Source organism: Pan troglodytes, chromosome 2 (assembly GCF_028858775.2).
Source record: "Pan troglodytes isolate AG18354 chromosome 2, NHGRI_mPanTro3-v2.0_pri, whole genome shotgun sequence".
Taxonomy (NCBI): Eukaryota; Metazoa; Chordata; class Mammalia; order Primates; family Hominidae; genus Pan; species Pan troglodytes.
In genome coordinates this window covers 37,284,655-37,309,198 of record NC_086015.1, presented here as the reverse complement: position 1 = coordinate 37,309,198, position 24,544 = coordinate 37,284,655, and the positions used below count along the sequence as shown (strand labels likewise).

General features: G+C 40.4%; 1 protein-coding gene and 1 long non-coding RNA gene across 13 annotated transcripts in view; one reads left to right on the top strand and one right to left on the bottom strand.

Moving 5' to 3' along the window:
- FBXL2 (F-box and leucine rich repeat protein 2) overlaps positions 1–21,572 on the bottom strand; it is a 126,643-nt gene extending 105,071 nt beyond the window's left edge. For 5 of the 12 annotated variants that reach the window (XR_678860.4, XR_002943098.3, XR_010155563.1 and 2 more), the window contains exons 1-2: positions 21,437–21,571; positions 1,215–1,276 (exon numbers count right to left, since the gene is read on the bottom strand). Coding sequence is in view for 2 of the 12 variants with exons in the window: in XM_516355.8 (XP_516355.3) it covers positions 1,215–1,276; positions 21,437–21,439 (65 nt within the window). In the remaining 10 variants the exon portion in view is untranslated. Of the gene's footprint in view, positions 1–977; positions 1,072–1,214; positions 1,277–21,436 lie in introns of all 12 variants that reach the window. The other 7 variants (XR_010155565.1, XM_063806699.1, XM_024355360.3 and 4 more) reach the window with 4 other exon arrangements.
- A 91-nt stretch (positions 21,573–21,663) lies between these two features.
- On the top strand, positions 21,664–23,710 carry LOC129143610 (uncharacterized). The gene is made up of 2 exons (XR_008547234.2): positions 21,664–21,779; positions 23,557–23,710. It is a non-coding gene; the product is annotated as an uncharacterized LOC129143610 (long non-coding RNA).
- Positions 23,711–24,544: the final 834 nt, after the last annotated feature.

Sequence of the window (24,544 nt, the reverse complement as noted above, 5' to 3'; positions counted from 1 at the left end):
GAAGTCCTATAGGTTTTGTTAACCCTATAGGACTACAGTTTGTTTCCTATAGTTATTTGATCACAAAATCTGGTTTCTGTTGCTGTTGTTTTGTGGAGTATCAGTGATAAGAGAAACAGTTAGGGGAATGACTATCAAGGATTACCATGTGTACACCTATTAATTCCTCGTAAAGAATTAAAATATAACAACATCTAAAACAAAAATAAGCTTTTTTTTTTTTTTTTTTTTTTTTTTTTTTTTGAGACAGAGTCTGACTCTGTCACCCAGGCTAGAGTGCAGTTAGCACAGGCTAGGCTCACTGCAACCTCTGCCTCCTAGCTTCAAATGATTCTCCTGCCTCAGCCTCCCAATTCTTATGCCTCAGCCTCCCCAGTAGCTGGGATTACAGGCGTGCACCACCACGCCTGGCTAATTGTTTCGTATTTTTAGTAGAGACAGGGTTTCACCACATTGGCCAGGCTGGTCTCAAATTCCCAGCCTCACGTGATCTACCCACCTCAGCCTCCCAAAGTGCTGGGATTACAGACATGAGCTACCACTCCTGGCCTTAAAATAAGATTTCTTTTGATGACTGCATAATACTAAAGAAAACTGAAGTGCCTCCAGGCCAACAAATGTTTGCTGATAGCTTTACTTAGTAAAAACAACAACCAAAATAACATTTACTGTATATTCAGTGATGCCAGAAACAAAAGACAAAAAGCCTATTTTATACTACTGTCACTTATACTTCTCATATGAATAAAAACATACCAATACTTGGGGTTGACAGCATTTTAAGTGCTAAGAACATATCATAACTGTGCTTATTTTTTGCATTTATTTTAAAACTCATTTGTCTGAAAACATCAAAAACTTTATGACTTCAGGAGCTCACAACCTTGCAATAATCTCTCCTCATATTACTGACTTCATCACGATTATCTACTGAAAACAAAACAATGGCACCTACTGAAGATTATTACAATACTTACCACATTACAAAAAGAATCCAGACCAATGCTATGTACATACTTAGTACATTCTGGATTAGACCAAGTAAAATTTAACAACAAGCTGAACAGCATTCTATAAAACAAAAACAAAAAGTCAGTTAGGCTAATTCTGTCTGTTTTTCTATGCTATGGACTCACAGTGAGAAAGAAGATAGTCTTGGAACTTGATGACTAAATCAGATCTAAACTCTTCATCCAGAATTTATCTACACTTACCTTAACAGAAGTTCTTTGGGTAACTTTTTGTTAATAAGGCCTTCATCATTGTTTGAGAAAACCTGGAAAGAAAAAAAAAAAGGAAATTGTGAAAATGTTCTTTAATCAATGTGGAAAAAATTAATTGTTTTTATACTACTAGATCAGAACAGCCCCAATTATTGTCCTACAAATAGGGTGTGACTAATTTCATGCAGCCACCATATTCTAATATTGAGTAATATAAAATATTTTATGTCCTATCACTGTTTCATAAAAATGGCAATACATGGCCATTTGATACTACATTGTACTAGAGGTTCTAGCCAAAGCAATTAGACAAAAGATAAAAAAGACATCCAGATTGGAAAGGAAGAAGTAAAACAACCTCTATTTGCAGATGACATGATCTTGCATATAGAAAATTCTAAAAATGCACAAAAATCAATTAGAACTAATCAAGGAGTTCAGCAAGGCTGCAGGATACAACATATAAATATACAATATAGTTATATAAAAATAAACTGTATTTCCACATAGTAGCAATGAACATCCTGAAAATAAACTTCAGAAAACAATCCTATTTACAACAGCATCAAAATGAACAAAAAACTTTGAGATAAACTTAACAAAGGAAGAATAAGACTTCCATATTGAAAACTTATACAATACATTGTTGAGAAAAATTAAAGAAGGCTTAAATAAATCAAAAGACATCCATGTTCATGAACTGAAAGATTTACTAGTGTTATGTTAGCAACGCTTCCTAAACTAATCTATAGATTTAATGCAATCTTTCTCAAAATTACAGCTGCCTTTTTTACAGAAATTGAAAGGCTGATCAAAAAATTCATATGAAAATGCAAGGGACCCAGATTAACTAAAATCATCTTGAAAAGGAAAAACAAGAGTTGAAGGACGCAAACTTCCAGATTTTGAAATTTACTACAAAGCTACAGCAGTTAAAGCAATGTGTTCACTGGCATAAGGGTAGACATATAGATCAATGGAACAGAACAGATAATCTAAAATAAAATTATAAAATTGGCTAAAATAAAGAGAATCCAGAAATAAACTCTTAAATTTATGAGCACTGATTTAAATGGAGAAAGAAGTCTTTTCAAGAAATGGTACTGGTACAACTGGATATATACAAGCAAAACAATGAATTTGGACCCCCTATCTCACTTCATATAAAAAAAAATTCAAAATGGCTCAGCGACTTAAATAAATATAAGAGCTAAAATTATAACCCTTAGAAGAAAACATAAGCATAAATCTTGGTGGCCTTGGATTATGCGATGGTTTCTTAGATATGACACTGAAAGCATAAACATCCAAAAAAAATTGATAAACCGGACTTCATCAAAATAAAAGACCTGGCTGGGCGTGGCAGCTCATGCCTGTAATCCTAGCACTTGGGGAGGCCAAGGCAGGTGGATAGCTTGAGGTTGGGAGTTCAAGACCAGCCTGGCCAACATGGTGAAACCCCATCTCTACTAAAAGTACAAAAATTAGCAGGGCATGATGGTGCATGCCTGTAGGCCCAGTTACTCAGGAGGCTGAGGTGGGAGAATAGCTTGAACCTGGGAGGCAGAGGCTGCAGTGAGCCAAGATCACACCACTGCACTCCAGCCTGGGTTACAAAGCAAGACCCTGTCTCGTCTCAGAAACACAAACAAACAAACAAAAGACCTTTGTACTTCAAAGGGCACCATCAAGAAAGTGTAGGAAAAAAACCCACGAGATTGGAGACAATATCCGCAAATCACAGATCTGAGCAGGCACTTGTATGCAAACTATAAAGAACTTCTGAAACTCAATAAAAGACAAACCAATTTTACAATGGGCAAAAGATGTGAATAGACATTTCTGCAAAGAAGATATGCAAATGGCCAATACATACATGAAAAGATGTTCAACATAAGGGTAAGACAAGGGTAAGTCAAAACACAGTGAGATGCATCATACCCATAGGATTGGCTAAAATAAAAAAGATACTAATAAGTAATGGTGAACATGTGGAGAAACTGGAACTCTCATACACTGCTGGTGGGAATGTAAAATGGCATAGCCACTTTGGAAAACAATCTGGCAGTTCCTCAAAGGTTAAAAAGAGTTACCATATGACCCAGCAACTCCACTTGTAAGTCAAGACTAAAGAGAAATGAAAATATATGTCCATACAAAAACTTGTCCATGAATGTTCATAGCAGCATTACTCTTAATAGCCAAATAGTGGAAACAATTACAAAATGTCCATCAGCTGATGAAGGGATAAACAAAATGTGGTATTCCAAAATGTGGAATATCAGTCAGCAATAAAAAGGAATTAAGTAATGATACATGTTACAACAGGAATGAGTCTTGAAAATATGCTACTGAAAGCAGACAAAAAAGGGTACATATTGTATGTTTCAATTTACATTAAATGTCCAGAAAAGGCAAATCCATGGAGACAGAAAATAGACTAGTAGTTGCCTAGGGCTGGAAAGTGACTGTGAATGCATATGAGGTTTCTTTTGAAGGTATGAAAAAATTCTTGAATTAGACAGTTGTAACAGTCACACAAGTTGGTGAATATACTAAATCCCACTGAAGTGTACTTTTTAAGTGAGCAAAATTTATAGTATATGATGAATATCTCAATTTTTAAAACCTGGATTAAAAAAACAATCCACCAAAACAAACTGCAGACGTGGAAATAGTGCCATAAATAGTAACTTACATTTATTTTCAAAGTAGTGTCAATGATGAATCTTTGTGTTGGATATATGAGACTAATATTTAGTAAGTGCCTACTGTATTCCAAGTTCCAGTGAGCACTATGTTAAATAGCTAAATTATCTAATATATTTCTAGTTCCTTGAGGTGCAAAGTTACTGACTGGACTTTTTTTTTTTTTTTTGGAAACAGGGTCTCACTCTATCAGTCAGACTGGAGTACAGTGGCATGATCACAGCTCAATGCAGTCTCAACCTCCCTGGCTCAAGCAATCCTCCCACCTCAGCTTCCCAAGTAGCTGGGACTACAGGTACATGCCACTACACCCAGCTAATTTTTAAAACGATTTTTTGTAGAGATAGGATCTCCCTATGTTGCCCAGGCTGGTCTTGAACTCCTGGGCTCAACTGATCCTTCTGCCTTAGTCCCCAAAAGTGCTGGGATTATAGGTGTGAGGCACTGTGCCTGGCCTTTCTTCTTTTTAATGTAAGCATTTACATTTATAAAGTTCCCTCTAAGTATACTGCTTTCATTGCATCCCATATGATATATTTTCATTTCTATTCATCTCAAAGTATTTTTAAATAACCATTATTTCTTTCACCTATTGATTAATAATGTGTTCATTTGGGGCCAGGCACAGTGGCTCATGCCTGTTACTCAAGCACTTTCGGAGGCCAAGGCAGGAGGATCACTTAAGACCAGGAGTTCAAGGCTAGCCTGGGCAACATAGTGAGACCCGACTCTACAAAAAAATTTAAAAATCAGCAGGGCATGGTGGCATGTCCCTATAATCCCAGCTATCCAGGAGGCTAAGGCAGGAGGATAGCTTGAGCCCAGGAGATTGAGCCCACAGTGAGCTATGACCACGCTACTGCACTCCAGCCTAGGCAACAGAGCAAGACTCCGTCTCAAAAAAAAATAAAGTGTTATTTTCACATATTTGTGAATTTTCCAGTTTTCCTTCTATTATTGATTTCTAGCTTCATTCCATTGTTATCCAAGAAGATACTTAGTATTATTTCAGTCTTTTTACATTTATTGGAACTTGTTTTGTGGTCTTACATATGTCTGTCCTGAAGAATGTTCCATGTACACTTCAGAAGAATGTCGATTCTGGTGTGATTGGGTTAAGTGTTCTACATAACTCTGTCAGGTTTCATTGATTTATAGTGTTGTTCAAGACTTCCGTTTCCTTATTCTGCTGTCTAAATGTTCTATTATTGAAAGTATGGTACTGAAGTCTCCAACTGATGCTGGGGTTAGTGGTGAATGACATGAAAACCTTCACATATCTCAACAGTCAGAACAATTGGCTTATTTTCTGTTATTACAAAGACTAGTGAATCAAAGTTGTGAGATTTCACCCCAATACAGGAAAAAAAAAAAACTTTCTAGCAATTAGAATAGGCCATACTAGAATGTCTTGCTGTTGAAGCAGTGATCCCCCATCTTCACTGCTCCTGTAGAGTCTACAGAACCAGTATTGTCAGAGAAAGGAATCCCTTCTTCAGTGGGAAATGAGACTAGGAAACCTCTAAGGATCAAATCTAATTTCCCAAAAGAGTCTTATAATCCAAGATCTTCCACTTACACCTTTGTAAACCTTGGGCATGTCATTTAACTTTTCTATGCCATAGTTTCCTCTTCCTCAAAATGGGGATATTAATGGAACCTGCCACTTTTCTATGCCATAGTTTCCTCTTCAGCAAAATAGGGATAGTGATAGAACCTGCCACAAGGGCAGTTGTGAATGAAATGAGTCCATAAACGTAAAGTGCCTAAGACAGTCTTGGCATATAGTAAGTGCTTAACACATGGTAGCTATGATGACAGCTGTGAAGTCTCCAATTACTATTATAAAACCACTTCTCAGCTAGGTGCAGTGGCTCACACCTGTAATCCCAGCACTTTGGAGGGCCAAGGTGGGAGGACTGCTTGAGGCCAGGAGTCCAAGACCAGCCTGGTCAACATAGACAGACCTCCGTCACTAAAATAGAAAAAAGAAGAAAAAATTCTCCCTGCATTTGTCACTTTGCTGCATATATTTGTGGCTCTGTTGTTTGGTGCATATGTGCTTATAATTGTTATGGTTCCTGTAGGAATTAACCTTTCATCAACATATAATCACCTTTGTCTCATGTAACAATTTTTATTATAACTTAGTCTATTTTGTCTGATATTAGTATAGCCAACCCAGCTCACTTTTAACCTGTCTTTTGATGTAACAAGGGTCTCTTGCAGACAACATAAAATTGGATCATGTGGGAAGTTTTTTGCTTGTTTTTTTTTTTATCCATTCTGCCAGTGTCTACATTTTAGTTAGTAAATTTAATCCTTTTGTACTTATAGTAATTACTAATAAGGAGGGACTAACATCTGCCATTTTGCTGTTTTTCAAATTCTGTAGTGATGTGTACTGCTTCATAAATGCCAAGGATCAAGTTGGTTGATAGTGGTGTTCAAATCTTTTATATCCTTACTGACTTTTTTTTTCTTCACAAGTTCTGTCAATTAGTGATAGAGGTGTTATATTCAACTATGATTGTGGTTTTGCCTCTTTCTCTCTTTGGTTTTGCCAATTTTTGTTTCATGTATTTTGAAGCTTTGTTGTGAGGTACCCACAAATTTGTTTTGTTTGTTTGTTTGAGACAGAGGATTGCTCTGTCACCCAGGCTGGAGTGCAGTGGCATGATCTTGGCTCGCTGCAACCTCTGCCTCCCAGGCTCAATGATCCTCCCACCTCAGCCTCCCAAGAAGCTGGGATTACAGGTGTGCACCACCACACCCAGTTAATTTTTGTATTTTTAGTAGAGATGGGGTTTCACCATGTTTGCCAGGCTGGTCTCAAACTCCTGAGCTCAAGTGATCCACCTGCCTCGGCCTTCCAAAGTGCTGTGATTACAAGCATGAGCCACTGTGCTTGGCCTGTTATGTATTTTTAATAAATTGATTATTATAGATGATCCTTTTTTCTAGAAATGATCCTTGTTTTAAAGTCTACTTTGTTAATATAGCAACATCAACTTTCTTATGCTTTTTGCATGGTATATCTTTTTCACCCTTTTTCAATCTGTGTTTCATATTTACAGTGATTCATAAAGACAGCACATAGTTGGACCACGCTACTTTATCCAGCCTGACAATTGCAAACTTTTAATTGGAGATGATGGTCTTTACATTTAATGTAATTACTGACATGGTTGATTTTAAGTCTGCCATCTTTATATTTATTTTCCATTTGCTTCTCTTCTTTGTTCCTCTATTCTGCTTTCCTGACTTTTTTCATAATGTGATATTCATTCTGTTTCCTTCACTGATCTTACAGCTATACCTCTCTGTATTTTTTTTCAATGTTTGCTTTAGTGATTATAGAGTGCATCTTTAACTTATCACAGTCTAATTTCACTTGACTTCCCCTGCTTGTTGTGCACTTACTGTTGGATAGCTTACTTCTACTTCTACTATATACCAAATAATATGTTATTATTTCTACTTTAAATAGTCCATATTTTTAAAATAAATGTATGTATTAAAGAAACATATTTTAAAAGGTCCCTTATATTTATCCATATATTTACCCTTCCTGGTGTAATTCATTCCTTCAGATCTGAACTTCCTTTATTATCACTTCCCTTCAACTTAACTTCTTTTAACATTGTAATATAGGTCTGATGTAGACAAATTGTTTTTGCTTCTGTCAAAAATATCTTTATTTCTCCTTCACTTTTGAATATTGAATTCCAGGTTAGCAGATTTGCTTAAGAAAAAATACAGCACTTTAAAAAAGTTCTTCCAGGCCAGGCACAGTAGCTCACGCCTGTAATTCCAATACTTTGGGAGGTAAGTCAGGAGGATCACTTAGCTCAGGAGTTTGAGACCAGCCTGGGTAACACAGTAAGACACTGTCTCTACAGAAAATTTAAAAAATTAGTCGGGCATGGTGGCATGCACCTGTAGTTCCAGCTATTCAGGAGGCTAAGGTGGGAGAATTCCTTGAGCCCAGGACATTAAGGCTATAGTCGGCTATATTCACACCACTGCATTCCAGCCTGAGCAACAGAGTGAGAGGGTCTCAAAAAAAAAAAAAATTATTTCATTGTCCTCTGACCTGCATTGTTTCTGACAAGGTGTCAATTATTCATATTACTGTTCACCTTTATATATATTTTTCTTTTCTACCTCCTTTTAAGATTTCCTTTATAAAAATTTTTGATTTTCAGAAAGTTGAAACTGATGTACCTCAGTTCAGACTTCTGTCCCTGCTCCTCCTCCACTCCTTGAACTCTAGTTACAGGTATATACTAGACAATTTTGTATTGTCCCACAGATCTTGAATGCTGATTTTTATTGATCTGTCCCTAAGTTTACTGGTGCTTTCTTCTGCTGTGTGCAGTCTGCTATTAAGCCTATCAAATGAATTCTTCATTTCTAATATATTTTTCATTTCTAGCATTTCTACTTGGAGAAATAGTTTACATCTTTATCTTTCACACTTTACATCTTTCTGCTGAAATTTTCTCTGTTTATCCATGTTGTTCAACATCTGGGCCATCACTGAGACTGCTTCTGTTGCCTCTTTCTTCCCCTCTACCATGGATCACATTTTCTTGTTTCTTTGTATATCTCATAATTTATTTCATGCCAGATACTGCGTATAAAAGAACATAAATTTATCTCCATAAAGGAAAGTTCCTTCTTCAATTAAGTTGCTGGGAAACTGGGAGTGGAGGCTCAATCCTTTTAATCTACAGTTGAGCTGGGTTTGAGACTGTAGTGTTAGTCCATGATTGCCTTATAATAATTTCAGGGTGAAATCAGAACTTTACCTTCAGGAGAAGCTAAAATCTGAGCACTGTTGAAGCTTCACAGATCTCTGAGCTTCATAACCTATGCAAGGTTTCTTAACTGTGAGATATCTTCCCTCCTCTCTGCCCTCCCCTCACATTCCAGCTTTCAGCTAGGGTGTTGTCCTTGGTCTCCACTAGCACCTTCTGCTTTCTGTGCCTTGAGGAGATCTCTCTTTGCTCTGTTACCCTGACTATGCCTTCTCAAAGGCTGGCTTGTCCTCAGTAAAAGCCTAGATAATCATAAAGAGATTTCTTAGCTGTCTTGCCATGCCCCCAGCCTGTTGCACGCCCAGGCTTAGACTTCATAAACCCCCTGGTGCACTACAGGGATTTCTCTTAACTCTCCTGCCCTGCCCCCAACCTTCAGCAGAATCCACCCACCTCAGCAGGATCCTTCTTAGCTCTTTCCCTTGCCCCAGCATCCGAACTCCTATTCCAATGTACTAAGTGAAGGCCCATGGGAAAAGTTGGCAGGTAGGTGTAGTCCTGCACTGTAGCTGGAACTCCTCAGGATTCCAAATTGTCACTCCAGCCTATGTGCAGTCAGTAACTGTTGACTTCTCTTTAACTATCTATTGCAAATTCTTCCTCTTGCTGTTCCACCATAGATGAAAGTACCTATGTATCTCTTTTTTTTTTCTCTTGAGAAGGCTCACTTATTACTTTCCAGATTTTTGTTTCTTTAGATTTTTTTGTGTCAACTCTGATAGGTTTTTTAAAATTATGATTTTGCACCTTCTCTGACTTTTCTCACTACCACAGTGGGAGCAATAATGTCAACTGTTGCAACTTGCAACATCGTAACAGGAAATGGAAGTCTTTATTATCCCTTTTGATGGAAGAAAAACAGACTTGGAGAAAATAAATGACTTGACCAAGGTTCAGAGCTAAGAAACAAAAAAGCTACAATTTGAACTTAACATCTCATGACTACAACTCCAGGGCTCTTTATGCTGCACAACAGGTAGTATAGGCTGTTTGACTCTGGGAAAGTCATTTAACCTCTCAGTATTTAGTATTACTAGCTTGTAAAAGGAAACGACTGTACTAGATAAACTCGAAGTCTCTTCCAACTCTAACACTTCAAGAGTCAATGAAGTCCAATTCCTGCTTTCTTCATCCCTACTCCAAACTTTCTCCTTCCATGGTCTTCATCTCAGCAAATGGCAGTTCCTTCTTCCTCTTGCTCAGGCTCAAATCATCAAAATCATTTATATTCCATAACCAATCCATCAGCTAATCCTATGGATTACTGCAACAAAAATGCAACAGTCACCCTGCTTTGTCCCTTCTCCCCTAATTTTACTCCACAATGGTTCTCTTATAAAATATAAGTCATATATGCCACTTCTCTACATAAACCCCACCAATCCCTTCCCCTTCCATCACAGGAAAAGTCAAAATCCTTTACATAGGTTAAAAGTCCTACATGATTTGACTCCCTTTGATCTTACTTCCTACCACACTCCCCTCTCTTACTACACTCCAGCCCCACTGGTTTTCTTGCTGTTCATCCAACACACCAGGCATGTTCTTGCCTCGGCACCTTTGACTAGTGCCCTCTCTTGACACAGTCTTTCTTCAGGCATTCCCATGGCATATCCTCTGCTCAAATGTCACCTTATCAGAGAGGCCTTCCCTTCTATTCTACATTAAAAGCAACACATCCCTTCCCTCATTCACTCTCCAACCCTACCCTAGAATTCTTTCTCTCCTACCCAGCTTTATTTTTCTCCAAAGTACTTTTCACCACCTTATCTGTTTATTATCTGTCTCCCTGCCACTAGAATATAAGTTCCATGAGAGAAGAGCCATACTCGGTTCGCGCACTGCTGGATATCCACTGACTAGAACAGTCACTAGCACACAGTAGCACACAATAAATATGTGTTGGACAGAAACCCAAAGAACAAAAAAAATCAATGGAAAGACGAAGCTGTAGAGGCAGCACTGAGAACTGGGAAATCTGAGTTTGAACCTTGATTCTGACTCTATTAAAAACTTCCCAGTAAATGCCCTGTTCTGTCTCCTTAGACTTCCCTGCTCCATCCCTGTCTCTCTCATGGCCACCCTAGTGCTGGAAGAGGAAGTGGCTGATATAGACACTACACAGGATAGCAGTGAGATTCAAAGTGAGGTAGAGAAAACAGCAATAAAAGTGTACCCAACCCATAGCTGTCCATATCTGAGCTTTGGTTGTCTGAACTGGAAAACCAAAAAAAAACCCAGTAAATCCTTCAGGATGTCATTAGACAACATGACAACAGCTTGTCATAAAATTTAAAAGAGACTGCTGACTCAGTTAAGACATTAAGACTCTTAATCTTGGTGTAATTAGTACATTTGTGCCAGGCACTGGGCACAATCTTTAGTTTGGCAAGAAGCCATAATGTAATGGTTAAGAGCCCAGGCTTTGGAAACAGACTGGTTGAGTTCAAATCCTGGCTCTGCCACTCACTAACTATATGACCTTGGGCAAACTGCCTACTCAATTTAGCCCTATTAAATGGGAATAATGTCAAACTCAGGCTGGGTGCAGTGCCTCACATCTGTAATCCCAGCACTTTGGGAGGATGAAGTGGGAGGACTGCTTGAGCCCAAGAGTTCGAAGTTGCAGTGAGCTGAGCCACTGCACTCCAGCCTGAGTGGCAGAACGAGGCCCTGTCTCCAAAAAAATTAATAAATAAATAAATAAAATTAAATAACAAATGCCAATTTCTTAGCGACATTGAAGAATTGAGTAAAATAAATGTGATCAGCCCAGAACTGGATACAGAGAATGGGTTCTATAAAAGAAAGCTACTGTTACAATTACTAAAAATTACTCCCTACCCCACAATAGTGCAGACAAAAGGGAGATGAATATTGTCAAGAGAAAGAAAATTAATAGAGAAATCTCTACTTTCCTTGATCTATTAACATAGATCTCATATAAATTCTCTTAACTGTGTCATATAATGACAAAAAACTGTCTGTAAACCTTGAGTTAAAAAAAAAAATCACTTTAGGGTTGGAGGTTCCAAGATGGCGGAATGGGAACAGCTCCAGTCTATAGCTCCCAGCGTGAGCGATGCAGAAGATGGGTGATTTCTGCATTTCCAACTGAGGTACCAGGTTCATCTCACTGGGGCTTGTCGGACCGTGGGTGCAGCCCATGGTGCAGGGCGGGGCATTGCCTCACCTGGAAAGTGCAAGGGGTCGGGGAGTTCCCTCTCCTAGCCAAGGGAAGCCGTGACAAATGGTACCTGGAAAATCGGGACACTCCCACTCTAATACTGCGCTTTTCCAATGGTCTTAGCAAACGGCACACCAGGAAATTATATCCCGCGCCTGGCTCAGAGGGTCCCACGCCCACGGAGCCTCGCTCATTGCTAACACAGCAGTCTGAGATTGAACTGCAAGGCAGGAGAGAAGCTGGAGGAGAGGGGCCCGCCATTGCTGAGGCTTGAGTAGGTAAACAAAGCAGCCGGGAAGCTCGAACTGGGCGGAGCCCACTGCAGCTCAAGGAGGCCTGCCCGCCTCTGTAGACTCCACCTCTGGGGGCAGGGCACAACTGAACAAAAGGCAGCAGAAACTTCTGCAGACTTAAATGTCCCTGTCTGACAGCTTTGAAGAGAGTAGTGGTTCTCTGAGCACAGAGTTGGAGATCTGAGAACAGACAGACTGCCTCCTCAAGTGGGTCCCTGACCCCTGAGCAGCCTAACTGGGAGACATCTCCCAGTAGAGGCCGACTGACACCTCATACAGCCGGGTGCCCATCTGAGACGAAGCTTCCAGAGGAAGGATCAGGCAGCAACATTTGCCGTTCCGCAATATTTGCTGTTCTGATGCCTCCGCTGGTGATACCCAGGCAAACAGGGTCTGGAGTGGACCTCCAGCAAACTCCAACAGACCTGCAGCTGAGGGTCCTGACTGTTAGAAGGAAAATTAACAAACAGAAAGGACATCCACACCAAAACCCTATCTGTACATCACCATCATCAAAGACCAAAGGTAGATAAAACCACAAAGATGGGGAGAAACCAGAGCAGAAAAGCTGAAAATTCTAAAAATCAGAGCACCTCTTCTCCTCCAAAGGAACGCAGCTCCTTGCCAGCAACAGAACAAAGCTGGATGGAGAATGACTTTGAGAGAAGAAGGCTTCAGATGATCGGTAATAACAAACTTCTCCAAGCTAAAGGAGGATGTTCGAACCCATCGCAAAGAAGCTAAAAACCTTGAAGAAAGATTAGACGAATGGCAAACTAGAATAAATAGTGTAGAGAAGACCTTAAATGACCTGATGGAGCTGAAAACCATGGCATGAGAACCACGTGATGCATGCACAAGCTTCAGTAGCCGATTTGATCAAGTGGAAGAAAGGGTATCAGTGATGGAAGATCAAATGAACGAAATGAAGTGAGAAGAGAAGTTTAGAGAAAAAAGAATAAAAAGAAATGAACAAAGCCTCCAAGAAATATGTGACTATGTGAAAAGACCAAATATACGTCTGATTGGTGTACCTGAAAGTGATGGGGAGAATGGGACCAAGTTGGAAAACACTCTGCAGGATATTATCCAGGAGAACATCCCCAACCTAGCAAGGCAGGCCAACATTCAAATTCAGGAAATACAGAGAATGCCACAAAGATAATCCTTGAGAAGAGCAATACCAAGACACATAATTGTCAGATTCACCAAAGTTGAAATGAAGGAAAAAATGTTAAGGGCAGCCAGAGAGAAAGGTCAGGTTACCCACAAAGGGAAGCCCATCAGACTAACAGCGGATCTCTTGGCGGAAAATCTACAAGCCAGAAGAGAGTGGGGGCCAATATTCAACATTTTTAAAGAAAAGAATTTTCAACCCAGAATTTCATATCCAGCCAAACTAAGCTTCAGAAGTGAAGGAGAAATAAAATCCTTTACAGACAAACAAATGCTGAGAGATTTTGTCACCACCAGGCCTGCCTTACAAGAGCTCCTGAAGGAAGTGCTAAACATGGAAAGGAACAACCAGTACCAGCCACTGCAAAAACATGCCAAACTGCAAAGACTATCAATGCTGGGAAGAAACTGCATCAGCGAACGAGCAAAATAACCAGCTAACATCATAATGACACAATCAAATTCACACATAACAATATTAACCTTAAATGTAAATGGGCTAAATGCTCCAATTAAAAGACACAGACGGGCAAATTGGATAGTCAAGACCCAACAGTGTGCTGTATTCAGGAGACCCATATCACATGCAGAGACACACATAGGCTCAAAATAAAGGGATGGAGGAAGATCTACCAAGCAAATGGAAAACAAAAAAAGCAGGGGTTGCAATTCTATCTTTGATAAAACAGACTTTAAACCAACAAAGATCAAAAGAGACAAAGAAGGCCATTACATAATGGTAAACGGATCAATTCAACAACAAGAGCTAACTATCCTAAATATATATGCACCCAATACAGGAGCACCCAGATACATAAAGCAAGCCTTTAGAGACCTAGAAAGAGACTTAGACTCCCACACAATAATAATGGGAGACTTTAACACCCCACTGTCAACATTAGACAGATCAATGAGACAGAAAGTTAACAAGGATATCCAGGAATTGAACTCAGCTCTGCACCAAGTGGACCTAATAGACATCTACAGAACTCTCCACCCGAAATCAACAGAATATGCATTCTTCTCAGCATCACATTGCACTTATTCCAAAATTGACCACATAGTTGGAAGTAAAGCACTCCTCAGCAAATGTAAAAGAACAGAAATTATAACAAACTGTCTCTCAGACCACAGTGCAATCAAACTAGAACTCAGGATTAAGAAACTCACTCAAAAGTGCTCTACATGGAAACTGAACAACCTGCTCCTGAATGACTACTGGGTATATAACAAAATGAAGGCAGAAATAAAGATGTTCTTTGAAACCAATGAGAGCAAAGACACAACATACCAGAATCTCTGGGACACATTTAAAGCAGTGTGTAGAGGGAAATTTATAGCACTAAATGCCCACAAGAGAAAGCAGAAAAGATCTAAAATTGACACTCTAACATCACAATTAAAAGAACTAGAGAAGAAAGAGCAAACACATTCAAAAGCTAGCCGAAGGCAAGAAATAACTAAGATCAGAGCAGAACTGCAGGAGATAGAGACACAAAAAACCCTTCAAAAAAATCAAAGAATCCAGGAGTCGGTTTTTTGAAAAGATCAACAAAATTGATAGACTGCTAGCAAGACTAATAAAGAAGAAAAGAGAGAAGAATCAAATAGATGCAATAAAAGATCATAAATGGAATATCACCACTGATTGCACAGAAATACAAACTACCATCAGAAAATACTGTAAACACCTCTATGCAAATAAACTAGAAAATCCAGAAGAAATGGATAAATTCCTGGACACATATACCCTCCTAAGACTAAACCAGGAAGAAGTTGAATCCCTAAATAGACTGATAACAGGCTCTGAAATTGAGGCAATAATTAATAGCCTACCAACCAAAAAAAGTCCAGGACCAGACAGATTCACAGCCGAATTCTTCCAGAGGTACAAAGAGGAGCTCGTACCATTCCTTCTGAAACTATTCCAATCAACAGAAAAAGAGGGTATCCTCCCTAACTCATTTTATGAGGCCAACATCATCCTGATACCAAAGCCTGGCAGAGACACAACAAAAAAAGAGAATTTTAGACCAATATCCCTGATGAACATCGATGCAAAAATCCTCAATAAAATACTGGCAAACTGAATCCAGCAGCACATCAAAAAGCTTATCCAACACGATCAAGTTGGCTTCATCCCTGGGATGCAAGGTTGGTTCAACATACACAAATCAATAAACGTAATCCATCATATAAACAGAACCAAAGACAAAAACCACATGATTATCTCAATAGATGCAGAAAAGGCCTTTGACAAAATTCAACAGCCCTTCTTGCTAAAAACTCTCAATAAACTAGGTAATGATGGAACATATCTCAAAATAATAAGAGCTATTTATGACAAACCCACAGTCAATATCATACTGAATGGGCAAAAACTGGAAGCATTCCCTTTGAAAACTGGCACAAGACAGGGATGCCCTCTCTCACCACTCCTATTCAATATAGTGTTGAAAGTTCTGGCCAGGGCAATCAGGCAGGAGAAGGAAATAAAGAGTATTCAATTAGGAAAAGAGGAAGTCACATTGTCCCTGTTTGCAGATGACATGATTGTATATTTAGAAAACCCCATTATCTCAGCCCAAAATCTCCTTAAGCTGATAAGCCACTTCAGCAAAGTCTCAGGATACAAAATCAATGTGCAAAAATCACAAGCATTCCTATACACCAATAACAGACAAACAGAGAGCCAAATCATGAGTGAACTCCCATTTGCAATTGTTTCAAAGAGAATAAAATACCTAGGAATCCAACTTACAAGGGATGTGAAGGACCTCTTAAAGGAGAACTATAAACCACTGCTCAACAAAATAAAAGAGGACACAAACAAATGGAAGAACATTCCATGCTCATGGATAGGAAGAATCAATATCGTGAAAATGGCCATACTGCCCAAGGTAATTTACAGATTCAATGCCATCCCCATCAAGCTACCAATGACTTTCTTCACAGAATTGGAAAAAACTACTTTAAAGTTTATATGGAACCAAAAAAGAGCCTGCATTGCCAAGACAATTCTAAGCCAAAAGAACAAAGCTGGAGGCATCATGCTACCTGACTTCAAACTATACTACAAGGCTACAGTAACCAAAACAGCATGGTACTGGTACCAAAACAGATATATACACCAATGGAACAGAACAGAGCCCTCAGAAATAACACCACACATCTACAAACATCTGATCTTTGACAAACCTGACAAAAATAAGAAATGGGGAAAGGATTCCCTATTTAATAAATGGTGCTGGGAAAACTGGCTAGCCATATATAGAAAGCTGAAACTGGATCCCTTCCTTATACCTTATACAAAAATTAATTCGAGATGGATTAAAGACTTAAATGTAAGACCTAAAACCATAAAAACCCTAGAAGAAAACCTAGGCAATACCACTCAAGACACAGGCATGGGCAAGGACTTCGTGACTAAAACACCAAAAGCAATGGCAACAAAAGCCAAAATTGACAAATGGGATCTAATTAAACTAAAGAGCTTCTGCACAGCAAAAGAAACTACAATCAGAGTGAACAGGCAACCTACAGAATGGGAGAAAATTTTTGCAATCTACCCATCTGACAAAGGGCTAATATCCAGAATCTACAAATAACTTAAATAAATTTACAAGAAAAAAATCAAACAACCCCATCAACAACTGGGCAATGGATATGAACAGACACTTCTCAAAAGAAGACATTTATGCAGCCAACAGACACATGAAAAAATGCTCATCATCACTGGCCATCAGAGAAATGCAAATCAAAACCACAATGAGATACCATCTCACACCAGTTAGAATGGCGATCATTAAAAAGTCAGGAAACAACAGGTGCTGAAGAGGATGTGGAGAAATAGGAACACTTTTACACTGTTGGTGGGACTGTAAACTAGTTCAACCATTGTGGAAGACAGTGCGGCGATTCCTCAAGGATCTAGAACTAGAAATACCATTTGACCCAGCAATTCCATTACTGGGTATATACCCAAAGGATTATAAATCATGCTGCTATAAAGACACATGCACACGTATGTTTACCGCGGCACTATTCACAATAGCAAAGACTTGGAACCAACCCAAATGTCCAACAATGATAGACTGGATTAAGAAAATGTGGCACATATACACCATGGAATACTATGCAGCCATAAAAAAGGATGAGTTCATGTCCTTTGCAAGGACATGGATGAAGCCAGAAACCATCATTCTGGGCAAACTATCACAAGGACAGAAAACCAAACACCGCATGTTCTCACTCATAGGTGGGAATTGAACAATGAGAACACCTGGACACAGGGTGGGGAACATCACACACTGGGGCCTGTTGAGGGGTAGGGGGAGGGCGGAGGGATAGCATTAGGAGATATACCTAATGTAAATGACAAGTTAATGGGTACAGCACACCAACATGGCCCATGTATACATATGTAACAAACCAGCACATTGTGCACATGTACCCTAGAACTTAAAGTATAATTAAAAAATTTAAAAATTAAAAATTTTAAAAATCACTTTAATGGGCAAACTATTTTTGCAGTGTTCTCTCCATCTTCTGCTTCCCAATACCTGTGACAAGTCTTGACCACAAATACAGAAAGAGAAGTGTCAAAATAGGAAAGTCGAAATGAACAAATTAAACTGGAAAATTATATGATAAAATATTATTTATTTCCAAAAACTAAATCTGCTTTACACAATAAAGTGTTAAACAATAACAAAAACTTGACAAGTCATATATATCCCAATAGATTTTGTTCCATATGAATTAAAATTTAAACAATTATTAGATGCCTTTTTTTCTTTTCTTTTTTTTTTTTTTTTTTTTTTTGGATACGGGGCCTTGCTCTGTTGCCCAGACTGGAGGGCAGTGGTGTGAACACAATTCAGCACAGCCTTGAGCTCCTGGACTCAAGGGATCCTTCCACCTCAGCTGCCCAAATAGGTAGGACCACAGGCGTGCACCACCATGCCTGGCTAATTTTTCAAATTTTTAGTAGAGATGGGTCTCACCATGTTGCCCAGACTGGTCTTGAACTCCGGGACTGAAGCAATCCTCCCATCTCAGCCTCCCAAAGTGCTGGGATTACAGGCGTGAGCCACTGAGCCCAGCCTTGAAGTCTTTTCATAACAATTGTAGAATATGAAACTAAAATCTAAAAATTAGGAAAATCTCAGAGAATACATTTTTTAAAAACACTGTTAAATCCTCCACATCCAAAAGGCTTTATGTAAAACACTTGTCTTTGTGATTCACACAAAAAGCGGATGCCAATTCCTTAACTGAACTGATGTGACAGGAGAAACTCAATGCTAGTATAGCTGTGAGTAAGAACGCTGATCTAATTCATGTCTTTATTAATTCCTTCTCATTTCAACTTTGTGAAAGAAGGAAAGAAGAAAGAGGGGAGAGAAGGCTAAGCATGCCTACCCTGTTCCGTAGTATCTAACCCAGTGCCAGGAACAACAAAACACAAGTCATTTATAAGTGCTCAAAAACCTTAAGTCCTAATAAGAAAGAAAACTAATTTCCTAACATATATATGAGGAAACATATAAAGATACACTATACGTTACAGTACAATCCATAAACAGGTTGAGAGAAACTGCCAGGTTTTAAAAGTGGCTCAATTTATCAGTGGGGTGACCTAGGCAAGTTACTTTACCTCTCTGTGCCTCAATTTCCTCATCTCTAAAATAGGATAAAGGTATCTTCATCACAAGGTTGTTGTGATCATTTACGACTCTTAGAAAAATTTCTACTGCCTCTATAGTAATAACTATGTACATATGTACACAATAAATATTAGCTGTCATTATTATTATAGAGTAGAAATAAATGACTTAATTGAAGAAATTTTCATTGAGAAATAGTTCCAAAATTAATGTGCCAAGTCATTTATATCAACGGCTAAAGTTTTGTTTAGATTCAAGCAGTTAAGGAAGTGTAATGTGATTTAGAACACAGTTCTGGGGGCCAGGCATGGTGGCTCAAGCCTGCAATCCCAGCACTTTGGGAGGCCAAGGCAGGAGGATCACAAGGTCAAGAGACGGAGACCATCCTGACCAACATGGTGAAACCCCATCTCTACTAAAAATACAAAAATTAGCTGGGCGTGGTGGCACTCGCCTGTAGTCCCAGCTACTCGGGAGGCTGAGGCAGGAGAATGGCGTGTACCCGGGAGGCGGAGCTTGCAGTGAGCCGAGATCGCACCACTGCACTCCAGCCTGGGCGACAGAGCAAGACTCCGTCTCAAAAAAAAAAAAAAAAAAAAGAATACAGTTTTGGGGATGACATATATATGCAGCCGCTTCATCCCTCTCCCTCCTGTACCAACCATTCCCCACTTCCATGGAAGCCTGGGCACCTTATCAATCAATTAAGCTCCTGTGAGTTAAATTCTTAATGCTTAAAGACAAACAAAAAGCAAAGCATTATTAAGTTCAGCAAAGCAACCACTAATACAAAACTACAGTAAATGCTTTTATTTTAAAGTAAAACTCTAAAATTCACAATAGTGAATGAGGGTGGGCTGTGGGTCAGAACGAAAGAAGTGGAAGAAGTAAAAATAAAGGAAAATGGATGACAGGAGGAATATGAGACTTCAGAGAGCTGTGAAAAATTAATTCCTGGATATTCTTTCTCCTTGCTACAATTGTTAGGACTTTTCTCACATATAACATATTACAGTAAATTACTGCAATATTTGAAACACTTATATCTTCATAAAATTCACTTTCTGAAACTCTTGCCAGCTCCATTAATTTGTCACTTAAAAAGCAATTCGCAATTTAAAAAGAAACATACACAAAATAAAGGCATTACATGGTACTGTGATTTATGGGTGATGTTTTTCTCCTGCCAGCAATAATGCCACACATTTGGAAGTTGCTTTTCCAGAGTCAATGAGAGACACCATCCACCTCCCACCACCATCCCTCTCCTTGGTTATTAAGAAAAAAACTGAGCCAGCCAGGATTCCTAATGATAGTTTTTTCTCCATGAGGCCAGCTGGCACTCGGGGAGCACCCTGCATTCTCAGCTCATCAGCACTTCCACTAAACTCCTGCAGATAAGGAGAAAATCTCCACTTAATTACTCATGGTTAAAACAAAACTAAGTATTTCCCTATTACCTACACCTACCGCCATACCTCCTCAAGTATTCTATACCAAGGGTGTGTCCCCAAGCAAGGAGTCTAGCTCCTCTCTTCTCTTACACCCCGTGAAGGCCTCTGGAGAATTATGCCTTCGGTTGGCAATTCTCTGAACTTGTCTGTTCAAGCCAGCACCTCCGCCGAGTGAAACCGAGTAACGTTTTTAAAACGAGCTTAAAGGGGGCCAGGTGTTATGCCCACGCCGTCTGAAGTTAACTGAACAAAGGTAATGATTTAAGACGTTTACAATGCACTAATTATGAATTAATTAAATCCCTTAGTGAGGGTGCGGCACTCAGAAAAAAAAACCCTCCAGCTTAATGCCCTCTATTTTTTAGAAAGGAGGGGAGGGGTCTCTAAAATCAAAAATTTTAATTTCCACGTGCTAAAAAACCTATCAGAATGCTGATTTTGAAAGGAAGACATATGTCTTATATTAGTTACACATAATTGCATAGAAACAAAACTGGAGGCATATAGACTGCTTTAGTGTAAATATAAATACATATGATATCCATATACAAGATTTTTTTTTTTAACCACACCCTCCTTGGGTGGCTTCCCAGGCTCTCTCGGGCCAAACAGCGTCACGTCGTCCGGCGGCCCACTGGGTGGGGGTCCGGGCTGTCACCCCGACTCCAGCGGCAGGAAACGCTGCATCGCGGTCGCCCCCCGGCAGGCGGGCGCTCTGAATCCCCCAGGTTACCCCTCCCCGGGCCCGCCCAGCCCTGCCCTGCCCAGCAGCCTCGCAGGCCGCGGCCCGGCCTCTCCACGACCCCTGCGCCGCCCGCCCGACCCTAGCGGGCGGCGGCGTGGGGACCCAGCCCGGTAGGGGTGGGGCGGGGCAGCTAGGCAGACGCGGGTCCCAGACTCACCATGGCCGAAGAGCCGCGAGCGAGCCCACAGCCCGAAGTCACACGGCGCCGGCGACGCCCGTTGTCCTGGTGACGCCAGCCAGGCGCCCCGCCCCGTCCCCAAGGTGGGCTCGGAGGCGGCCATTGGTGGTCGGCGAGCACGTGACCCGCAGGGGCGGTGCCCTTTGGACCGCCCACCCCTCGCCCCCGGCCCTGGAACTGGGCCTCTTCGCCTCTCCCACTTTGTATCTGGTCCATCCTCTGAGTCTGATCACCTTGATGTCCCTCACCTGACAGATTACCCAGCCGCAGACTGCCCAGCTGAAAGAGACCATGGATTTTTTTTTTTTAAAACGTTATACAGGTAATGCATGATTATTGAAAACATTTTAAATTACCAATAACAAGAATTTAAAAGGATAAAACGACACTCACCCCAGCACCTGAAGTAACTACTGCTCAGATTCCATTCTATCTGCTTCAAGCTTCCAATGAGTTGTTATAATATACTGTGTTCTTAAAAATGGTGGCAAACCATAGGTAACTGTTTTATAATCTACTTTTTTAGATTAAAAATGATTATCTTGGGGCCAGGCGCGGTGGCTCACGCCCGTAGTCCCAGCACTTTGGGAGGCCGAGGCGGGCGGATCACGAGGTCAGGAGATCAAGACCATCCTGGCTAACACGATGAAACCCCATCTCTACTAAAAATACAAAAAATTAGCCAGGCGTGGTGGGGGACGCCTGTAGTCCCAGCTACTCGGCAGGCTGAGGCAGGAGAATGGCGTGAACCCGGGAGGTGGAGCTTGCAGTGAGCTGAGATCACACCACTGCACTCCAGCCTGGGCGACAGAGCAAGACTCCGTCTCAAAAAAAAAAAAAAAAAAAATTATTATCTTTGCATACCACTTAATGGAATAGCATTCTATGCATGTTGTCTAATTCATTAAGTCAACTGGCAATTTGTTGAATGTTTTTAATATGGTTGAAGGGAACTCTAGATATCCTGAAATCTAGTCCATTAACTCTATGAAGAAGGACCCAGTGCGATGGGACACTTGTAGTCCCAGCACTTTGGGAGGCTGAAGCAGGAGGATTGCTTGAGGCCAGGAGTTTGAGACCAGCCTGGGCAACATAGCAAGACCCTGACTCGAAAGAAAGAAAGAGTGAGAAAGGCCGGGCGCGGTGGCTCACGCCTGTAATCCCAGCACTTTGGGAGGCCGAGGCCCATGGATCAAGGGGTCAGGAGATTGAGACTATCCTGGCTAACAGGGTGAAACCCCGTCTCTACTAAAAATACAAAAAATTAGCCGGGCATGGTGGCGGGTGCCTGTAGTCCCAGCTACTTGGAGGCTGAGCCAGGAGAATGGCGTGAACCCAGGAGGTGAAGCTTGCAGTGAGCCAAGATCGTGCCACTGCACTCCAGCCTGGGCAACAGAGTGAGACTCTGTCTCAAAAAAAAAAAAAAGAAAAAAAAGAAATAGAGAGGGAGGGAAGGAAGGAAGGAAGGAAGGAAGGAAGGAAGGAGTGAGTTTTGGTGTGTTAGAAGCAGAAAAAAATGACAAAATAAAAACAACAACAAAAAAAATTACAAAAAAGAGAAAAAGAATTTTAAAGTGTAAAAAAAAATCTGTGAAGAAGAATCATATTCAACAGCTGACCTGACATCTCCCCCGGAGTGCCTAATAGACATCACAACGTAATATGGCCCTAATTAACCTCTTGATCCAAGTTTCTTACTCCCCAGTCTTCTCAAAGCGAAAGTCCCTACTATCCCCTTGATTGTTAAGACAAAAACCTAGGAATTGTCCCTGATTCCGCTGTTTCCTCACACCTCACTTCCAGTCCATTATCACATATTCTTGACTCCACCTTCTCAATCTATCCACTCTACAACATCTCCACCTCACAACCACTATTGTCTCACCCAAATTCATCTCCATATGTGCTATGATTTGAATGTTTGTGTCCCCTTCAAACTTTATGTGAAAACATATAAAATGTGACAGTTTTAGGAAGAGGACCTCAAGGAGGGGAGTAGGCCGTGAGAGCTCTGTCCTCATGAATGGGATTAATGCCCTTATAAGAGAGCTTGAGGGAGTGAATTCAGCCCCTTTTTGCCTTTTCATCCCTTCTGCCAGGTGAGGACACAGCAATCCTCCAGAGGATGCAGCAACAAGACACCATCTTGGAAGCAGAGCAGCCCTCACCAGACACCAAATCGGCCAGCACATTGATCTTAGACTTCCCAGCCTCCAGAACTATGAAAAATAAATTTCTATTGTTTATAAATTACACAGTCCTGTGGTATTTTGTTATAGCAGCACAAGTGGACTATGACCCCATGTCTTCCCTCCTGCATCCTACACAATAGCAGCATTTTCAGTGGCTTCTCATAGCACTTAAAAAAAAATACAGGCCGGGCAAGGTGGCTCACGCCTGTAATCCCAGCACTTTGGGAGGCCGAGGTGGGAAGATCACCTGAGGTCAGAAATTCGAGACCAGCCTGGCTGACATGGTGAAACCCCATCTCTACCAGAAACACAAAAATTAGCCAGGTGTGGTGACGGGAGCCTGTAGTCTCAGCTACTTGGGAGGCTGAGGCAGAAGAATCACTTGAACACGGGAGGCAGAGGTTGCAGTGAGTGGAGATCGCGCCACTGCACTCCAACCTGGGTGACAGAGCAAGACTCTGTGTGCAAAAAAAAAGAAAAAAGAAAAAGAAAAAAATACAAATGCTTTCCATGGTCTACCAAAATGGTACACGATGGAGGCCTTGCCCACTGCACCAACTCCATCTCCTGTCACTCTTCCCTCATTCACGCCACACTAGCCACACTTTTATTTCCTGAGGTTCCTCAAACACATCAAATACTTTTGTACTTAAAAGCCTCAATAATATCTGCTTCCTTTATATGGAATATTCTTCCTGCAGAACTTCATGTAGGCCCTTCCTTCATTTGATACAGGTCAGTTATCTCCTCAATTGTCATCTTCACAAAAGCCTTCACTGACCTAAAATAGCTCATTCCGGTCACTCTCACTTCAGTCAGCCTCCCTCATTTAACTCTGTCTTGTTCTCAAAGTACTTAGCCCCCCTCAAAATTATCTTTTATACCTTTTTGTTTA